The sequence below is a fragment of the Prionailurus viverrinus genome, chromosome D1 (assembly GCF_022837055.1).
Source record: "Prionailurus viverrinus isolate Anna chromosome D1, UM_Priviv_1.0, whole genome shotgun sequence".
Lineage (NCBI taxonomy): Eukaryota > Metazoa > Chordata > Mammalia > Carnivora > Felidae > Prionailurus > Prionailurus viverrinus.
Genome location: NC_062570.1, coordinates 60,666,175 through 60,675,515, shown reverse-complemented (window position 1 = coordinate 60,675,515; position 9,341 = coordinate 60,666,175). Strand labels below are relative to the sequence as shown.

The 9,341-nt window shown below is 39.1% G+C and overlaps 1 protein-coding gene across 1 annotated transcript; it reads left to right on the top strand.

The window, feature by feature from the left end:
- The first annotated feature begins 2,829 nt into the window (after positions 1–2,829).
- LOC125177073 (olfactory receptor 52M1-like) lies at positions 2,830–3,783 on the top strand. The gene has a single exon (XM_047879103.1). The coding sequence runs from the start codon at positions 2,830–2,832 to the stop codon at positions 3,781–3,783; it is 954 nt and encodes a 317-aa protein (XP_047735059.1).
- The last annotated feature ends 5,558 nt before the right edge of the window (positions 3,784–9,341 follow it).

The window sequence follows — 9,341 nt, the reverse complement described above, 5'->3', positions numbered from 1 at the left end:
ACTCGGACCCATCAGGATGCTTTTTCTAGGACTTGCAGACGCTGGTCACCAGTGTCCCAAATAGGAATGCCTTTATGTGGGCTGACACAGAAAATATTTCTCTGGAATACTGTGGGTAAAGTGACACAATTCCGGTGCCACAACATAGTTCAAACCACCACTTAAGATGCCAATTATCAACTTTTAGTGGATTTTATTTTTATATATATGTTCATATTCTGCTTGTCCTAGCACAAAATTTGGTTACAGTTTCATTGACTAAACTGGGTCTGGTACAAATCAAAATTAGAAATCTGGGAGTTTAAGTCCATCCTATGAACATTAATTCCTTTTGTGATAAGTAACCTATCCTGCATTGAGTAATCAGGCACCTTTTTGCTTTAGGATGGTAGTTTATCACAATATTTTTTGAGAACACTTCAGGCATTCTCCCTGCTGTAAGATAAAATTGCATGTTGATTAATGTTCCCTTTAAATCCCTGTCTCATCTCTAATTACTGGACTTCTGAGACTTCCTCAAAGATGTCCCATGTAACAGAGAAACCTAGGAAACTGCCAATTTGCAGAATCAACGATTCTGGTCTACTCCCCATAGTGAACAGTAAGAATTCAAGTAGAGAAATTTGCCGCCCTACACCAAGAATTGCATACTCCATTTGTCTTTTATAATTATCCTTTGCAGTTGATATTCCCATTTTTTTATGAAAAAGACAAAGAGTTTAGACTACTTTCCCAGATATAGAGTGAGATAAAGGTCTGGAATGGAAATATGGTTAAGTGGCAAAGCTGGTGCCCTGAGCTGTCCCTGTGGTGCTGCCTCCAGGATGTCTTTCCCTTTCTTGTCTTCTCCAGAAGACATAGAAGCTCACATTGGAACTCTGAGGAAGTGGCTTTACACATTATCGCTTACTGGCATTATCACTTACTGGCATACTAAAGTACCCAATTCGCGGAATTGCTGAAGTCAGTGAGTTAATGTAACAAGAACACTTGTGAAATGTTTTAAAGTTCACAAAACTTTTTCTTTTCAGCACCCAATCAGTGGCTGACCAAAAAGTGAGAAAACTTGTAAAAACTTGTGTTTGAGCTACAATTAGGGATCCCTGAGGTTATATAGGGGCATTTTCATGCTTACTTGCCATGGAAATGTAATTGCTACTTATATTTTAGATAAGAATATTTTAAATGTGTGTGGGCTTCAGACAATTAGGAATTTAGGGACTACCCACCCACTGTGGTGTAGACTAGAGTTCCCAAAGAAGGCTTTGTTAGGGGAGAGATGATCTGGGATGGGCCTTGAAGAATGGGGGAAATTGCCCGTGTAAAAACCAAAATGGTGGTGAAACTTCTCAGCAAAAACATGGCTGTGTGAAGAAAGCTATAATGGTGAGGGTGGAGAGGCTGAAACTTGTTGACTATTGCTGACAATCTGACGGGAAACAGCAGGATGGCAACCCTAAGACAGGACAGGCCCCAAATTAAACTCTGCACTCTCAGGTTCTGAACCCTGAGGATGTGAAGCAATAGGACCCATTTCTGGCTTCTTAGAGATGCCTGAAAGGCAGAAGAGCAAGAAGTGGATGAGTCTTTTACAAGTAATGGCCAGTGATTTAATGCTTACCTCTTTTTAAATAGAGACCAAGAGGACGTGGTCAGTAAGAAGGATCCTGTCAACTGTTTTCTTTTAGTCCATTCTCCTTAATTGCTATTATCAGGTAATGTGAAAAATATCCAGTGAGATAAGCTTGTAAAAAGATGCATCTTTTATTTTACTCATCTCCTAGATACCCAGATTCTTAAATAGGTTTATTCTAATGACAGACTATTAAACTTCCTCTCTTAAAGAACTTCATCTCTTCATCTTGTAACCATGAAATCTGAGCAACCTTAAATGAAAGATCTTTTTCTTTTAGAATAAGATCCTGTGCCAAATATCTTTGAAGAAGTCAATTAGATTTGACAATCGGACTAATCCAGTGTTAAACCCTTAGAGAAAAGGGAATTGTACCTCATTGATGTATTTTCCTTAGTAAATTGTCCCTCTGTTTTTGATTGGGTTTTGATAGATATAAGACCATTTTAAAGCCCTTGTCCACTTTTAGAAGACTGAATATACACATATAAAAAGGGAAGAAAATTAAGGGTATGTTTTTACATTTCAGTTATGTTTGACACATATTTTAATGAAACTACATAATAGTTCAATCTGCCTCCTGCCATCCCCTCACTGTAATGATGTAAACATTTTACCAGGTAAATACATAGAGCTAAAAATATTATAAACCTAATTCATTGAATGGATGTTCTACAACTTAAGCAATGCTTTATTTGAATACACACTTCTAAATTTTCATTATGAAATAGTTGCAAATAGCTAATCAATGTTATTAATGCTACTATTTATACAGAAAAGTATATGCAGGCACTGAGCTAAACACATTACATGTATATACATTTAATCATTGGACATAGAACTTTTCTGTAGTTTCCATTTCCTTTAGAAGTACTTCCCAAAGCAAGAATACTGGGCCAAAGGGGGTGAACCATTCTGAGGAGACTTCTAGGGTGAAGTAGGGCATTTTATCAGAAGTCATAAGCATTCCTGTTTCTACATTTACCATTGGGTGTTTTCATGCAGTTTCCTTAATAAAATATGTAACATGCCAATCTTCAAGTAGACATTCAGAATTCTTTATTATAGGTTCCACCAGTTGCCCAGGATGAAAACAAGAATCTAGTAGTCTACAGTTTCCAGAGACAATGTCTCTCATAAGAATAAAAGTCTAAAACTAAGAGCTACTATCTCCTGGATATTCCACTCCCTGAAACATGTTCATATCTAACAATGCCTGCTTGGTGCCTAGTTCTTTCTGGCTTACTGGAATTCCAGGGCTGGAGTCCCTGCACATCTGGCTTTCTATTCCCTTCAGCTCTATGTACCTGGTGGCTGTGGTGGGGAATGTGACCATCCTGGCGGTGATAAAGATGGAACGCAGCCTGCACCAACCCATGTACTTCTTCCTATGCATGTTGGCTGTCATTGACTTGGTCCTGTCAACCTCTACCATGCCCAAACTGCTAGCTATCTTCTGGTTTGGTGCCCGCAACATTGACCTGGATGCCTGCTTGACTCAGATGTTCTTCATCCACTGCTTTGCCACTGTTGAGTCAGGCATCTTCCTTGCCATGGCTTTTGATCGCTATGTCGCTATTTGTGACCCATTACACCACACCTCAGTGCTCACTCATGCAGTGGTGGGTCGTTTGGGCCTGGCTGCCCTCCTCCGTGGAGTACTCTACATTGGACCCCTACCTCTGATGATTCGCCTGAGGCTGCCCCTTTACCGGACCCAAATCATTGCCCATTCCTATTGTGAGCACATGGCTGTAGTCACCATGGCATGTGGTGACACAACAGTCAACAACTTTTATGGAATGGGAATTGGCTTCCTGGTATTGATCTTGGATTCATTAGCCATCACTGTCTCCTATGTGATGATTTTCAAGGCTGTAATGGGATTGGGCACCCCTGAGGCTAGGCTTAAAACCCTAGGGACATGTAGTTCTCATATTTGTGCAATTCTTGTCTTCTATATCCCCATTGCTGTTTCTTCTCTCACTCACCGCTTTGGACATGATGTGCCTCCCCATATCCATATCCTTTTGGCCAACTTTTACCTCCTCATCCCACCCATCCTCAACCCAGTTGTCTATGCTGTCCGTACCAAACAGATTCGAGAGAGATTTCTCCACATCCTTAAGGCAGAGTCTCAACCCAAGTGACTGTTCTGCATCTGTGGGGCATACAGATACTTACACAAAAAGGCTCTGACTGGGGAAGCCAATGAAATAACACCCATGCAACTAGGTCTTTCCCGACTTGTGGAGATAAGGGCCTAAGAAGAATACTAGAATATATTCCATTTGACTATGGATTTTCTCAGTGGAGAGAATATCTGAATGGGGGAAATCAGGGCATGAGTTCTTACATAGTATCCCTTTTCATATTCAACTTCATAAAATTATAAGACACAAGCATGCCAACCACAGGAGTAAGATTATTTCTATCTTTGACATTTTCTGTAAAGGATTTCTAGTTTCTTTTTGGGGTATGTTTTGCACAACTTGTAGAAGATAAAATTATACCCTAATACCTTCTTGAAGACAGTTTGCAAATTGTTAGTAAAGACCTTGAAAAATTCAACTGCATTAGCAATCTTTTTCCAACACTTTTGGCTTGCCACAGAAAAGACCTTTTGTTGAGGATGGAGGCAACATGAATGTGGGAAATCTTAATCTAATAGGTTTTGGACTGGACCTCACCGCCCATAGGAGTTAATCCTCAAGCCATGTCATTCTTCCATCTAAATAAATGTAAATGCAATATCCCACATCTCCTCTTAATAACTAATTGAAAGACAGAAGGACATTAGATTTTTGTTTTAGAGGCTTTGAGATGGTTGTGAAGGACAGTAGCTACACTGAAATAATGACAAAAATGGAAGAATAACGGTGGGATTATTGACAGGAAAGAAGTTAGAGAATACAGTAAAAGTGATGAGATTAAGCAATACCCAGTGGTAGATACAAACCAGGAAATAACTTCAGATCCTTTTGGAAAATTCTTGGTTTATTTTGTTATGATTAGACCCTTTTTGTTAATCATATAAGTTCTATAATGAGATGATTACTTCAGGCTAGAAATTTACAAGAATTTTGTGGTTATGCATGAAAAAGAAAGCAATTCCCAATTCTAGTGATTCAGAATTATGGTATATCCATTTTAGTTCTGAAATATGTTAGACTTTAAGTCTAAAATGCTCATTTACCCTCCGTTTACAAACCATTACAAAATCTAAAGTGACTTACCTTAGGTTAAAAATAAATCCTCTTAATATTTTGAAAGTATAATCTAAAGAAGCCAATGATAAAGCCACAGCAATATTCAAACCTCCTATCATCCAAAAATTTTTCAAGGCAAACACAAATTTTTATCTAGCTAGGGGTTTAAACTAAAATTTAGAAGAGAGTTTGCGATATTTTATTTCCTCAGAATCCTATGCCTGACGCTGCTTAGAGCATATTGATTTTCCTCCATTGTTTTTGGGTGAGGCGTGCTTATTCCCTCATCTCCTTATCAAGGACTCTGAAGTCCAGTGCCAAACCCAAGTTCACCTATTTTAGAAAAGTTATGTTCTATGAACATAATTTGGGTGCCAAATATAGGATGCCCACTGATATTTTTAAAATAGGAGTTGATTAAAAGATAATATAGAAGCCTCAGAGCTAAAAGTTTGTTTTACAGAATTATCTCCTGACCATAACCCTGGGCTTTGGAGAAAATTAAGAAAAATTATGCCCAAATCCATCAGTGGCACCAATGCTGAAGGGAATGAAAAGAAACCTTCGTCATAGAATAGTTCTTTGGCATATTGTATAAAGTCCATGATTTATGCTACATAAAACAGTGTGTATGGAGATCCAGGACTTTTATTCAAGGTTTAATTGCATACAGCAGGGTTAGTACAAGAACTTTATAGTCAAACAATCTCAGATATACCACAATATGATATTTCTAGATGATCTTCCATGTCTACCAATGTCCAAAACCAAATACCAAGCATCTCCAACTTCATCCCCCTATGGCATTGAATGAGAGCAAAAAGGAGAAAATACCACGTGGATGGGTGCTCCCACTCCATCCAGGGACAACCACCCATGACAACACCCATACCTATCAGACTCAGGGTTGAGCTGAGTTACAGTAAAGCATTTAATCCCATTGTCAAATGTAGTCATGTCTGGGCTTTCATGGACTTTCATGAAGGTGTGAGCTCAGAGCATGATGGAAGGGAATGTACCCTCGTGAATACAGGATAGGGACATGACAAATAAGTCCAATAATTGAACATCTTATTCAAAGTCAATTTCCCACAAATCTTCTGGAGAGAAGATTCTCTACTGGATTCTCTGGTACTGTTGATCCACTGAGATTTGTAATCCCATTTCCACAGGACCCTGGCAAGGATTGTTTACTCTGTATCCTTCTAGTTCTCATTCCTTTGCCCCAGTAACAGGGTTGTGTGCAAAGTGGTCAGAGTGGCCACTCTTATTTTCTTTCAGCCAACCTCTTTGTCTCACTTGTGCCTCAGGAATGCTTAGGATCCACTTCAACACCACTTGGAGCCTTGAGAGCCAAGGAGTAAAAGGCATGGTTCCAACTAATGTCCTTCCTCCTGCCAAGCACATAGGGTCTTTGTGCCTAACTTAATCTAAAGCCAGAAAAATAAACCTGTTCTGCCAGATCAGATACCCCATCACATTTTTTTTCAGATCGGATGCCCTTATAAATCTTTTGTCTTTCTGGATCAAGGCTTTTGAACGTAAAAGCCAAGAATCTTCTGTCCTGTTAGAAAGGTAAAATAGAAATCCCTGACTGTTCGGATTTTCTATGACTGGATTCTAGAATTGAGAATTCTAGAATTGAGCTTGAGAAGTGTCTCTGCAAAATATTAAATAAAAACCTAATATCTGAGGGATCTATACCTCTGGAAGTCTTGCCTGACAAGCACAAATCTCCTTCTTGAGAGTAATATGGTTGTTCACATTTTTCTTCAGCAATGAGGGAACCAACTTACTTGATTCAAATGAAACCAACACTATCCAAGTATAAAATTTATTATGTTGCTCACAATTGGATAAGAATCTTGCAAGGACTCATTTTCAAGAAATATCTTCAGGTCCAATCCTTATTTGTTAAAGTTGGATGGATACGAAAGTGAGAGTGAGACCTAATCATTCAAGTGATACACTCATCTCACTGTGTGCTATAGGAAGATTAGATAGGCAAATATAGGATATAGGTAAGTAGACAGGTAGACTTTCCACTCAGGAGCTAATGTTATTCTCAACTTGATTAGTACAAGATTTCTCAGATGCATCTAATGTTAGGACATTGTACTGTGTCTTCCTGGCCAAGGTGGAACTGTTTTCCAGAATTCCTTTCCCTGTGAGGTTCCTGGTTAGGGCTAGCTGGAAGGCCTATTTCTGTGAGATTAGAAGGCAGTGGTAAAAGAGCAACCATTATTTTCTAAAGGCTTGTGTAGAGTGCCCAATGATGCTGTAGCTCCTTCTAGCGCCCTGATCCTATGGGCTCACCTCGTGCGCAAGGAGTAGCCACTGAACCCACATTCCTTCATCTTCTGCTGTATCTCCTTCCATTTATCCAGACCCTGGGTAAGGTGTGTGCTCAGCTCCATGGTAAAAGGTAGCTCGCTCTTCCAGTCACCTGCATTGTAAAGGTTGGAGGCAGTGAGTGACGTGGATTCGAGGCTTCCTCTGTAGGTTCCAGTTCATCTTTGGGAGACGCATATCCTTACTCTTTACTCTTCCAGTCCACATCCAGATTTTCTGAGTTTTGGTCCTGCTGAATTGTAGGGTCACTTCAGACACATAGTCTTCCATATAGTTCACCAGATCCCTTAATTGCTTAAGGTCTAATATTCATAATCAACCCCTTATTTCATATCATTCATAGTGGTCCTGCCTTCCTAATCAAACCATAATTGATGAGATTTTTTTTCTATATCCACCCTCATCCAGTCTAAGGCAGGAAGGAAAATCCAGTCAGTACTACTCTATGTACTCTTTTAGAATAGGCAAGACCTCACTTTTACCTCTTTAATGATTCATTTTATCTTCTTGACCACTCCTGTTGCCAATAAGAAATTATTCATAGGGTTAGGATAGCTCACTAATAGAGAAATGTTTTACCCTGAGACTAGAACAAAAAGTTAACAAACTAAAAGTTAAGCATACATGGGACATGCATTACTGCAACACAAGGCTTTGAGGAGAGGATCTATGTCATTGAGAGCTTTCCTATACCTGAGAGATTACAAGGCTGCAACTAAAGGGAAGCAGTGGCGCATACCGCTTAAAACTATACAGGGGGACACCTGGGTGGCTCAGTTGGTTGAGTGTCCAACTTCAGCTCTTTTGGTTGGTGGATTCAACCCCCACATCGGGCTCGCTACTGTCAGTGCAGACCTCACTTCAGATCCTCTGTCTTTCTCTTTGACCCTCCCCTGCTCACACTCTCTCAAAAAAAAATAAACATTTTAAAATATAGGATTTAGTGTCATCACAACTATCTTTTATCAAACATTTTTTTTTGCCACATATGAACCTGAGTATATAAGTTACTTTATAGAAGTTAACTAATTAAATCCTCAAACTCTCAGATATAGATACTATACTATTTTGAAAATGAGGCAGCTGGCTTTGGGGAAGTTATTTAATTTCATGAAGGCTCATTGACTTGGGTTTGAAACTTGGTTCCACCACTGTGTCTGAGATCTGTTTCCACCACCATGTTATTACTGTACTACCACTCCCTCTGCTGGGCCATCTTCTGTTGAGATGAACCAATAACCAAGAAAGAAGAATCATTCAACAGGGTGATTTTTGTTTAACCAGAGGTCCTGCTGACTGCTGTAGCTTAACGCAAGTGCCTCAAAGTAGATCAGGCTCACTTACTGTCATCTGTTTATAGACAGTTCAGCTTTGAATAATTCTATTTTGAATTGTGGATCAACAGGAAAGATACTATTCCAGTTCCTATCTTGATTCGAGGAGAAACGTCTTAGAGTTAAATGACAAATTTATGAACATTACTTTAACGCTTATAGGCCCAAACTAAGAAACTATTGGTACAGGTAATTATTCCACATTGTCTTCAGGCACACCCTCTGTTGAGTGCCTCATTATCTTTCAAAGTCTTTTCTGGGTTAAGAATATAGTCTTACATAAGAAAAATACCTTCTTGACTGGCAGGTTTCCCCAGTATAAATCTTCCCGAGTCTCCCTGAACTTCTAGGTTTCTGAATTAATTTTTGTGTGTGAAAATTATGTTCATCTATAAAACCAAGCTATACCATTTTATGATAATTTTTATTTTTTTTATTATGACATTTATTGTTGGTTTCCATACAACACCCAGTGCTCATCCCAACAGATGTCCTCCTCAATGCCCATCACCCACTTTACCCTCCCTCCTACCCACCCATCAACCCTCAGTTTATTCTCAGTTTTTAAGAGTCTCTTATGGTTTGGCTCCCTCCAACTTTTTTTTTCCCTTCCCCTCCCCCATAGTCTTAAGTTTCTCATGATCCCAAGGGATACAGGAGTGCTGATGCATAGGGGCACTTGTACCCCAATGTTGATAGCAGCACTTTCAACAATAGCCAAATTATGGAAAGAGCCTAAATGTCCATCAACTGATGAATGGATAAAAAAAACTGTGGTTTATATATACAATAGAATATATTGTATGGCAATAA

Excerpts from the sequence above, each read along its gene's own strand:
- LOC125177073 (XM_047879103.1), top strand. The coding sequence starts at position 2,830 with ATGTTCATATCTAACAATGCCTGCTTGGTGCCTAGTTCTTTCTGGCTT.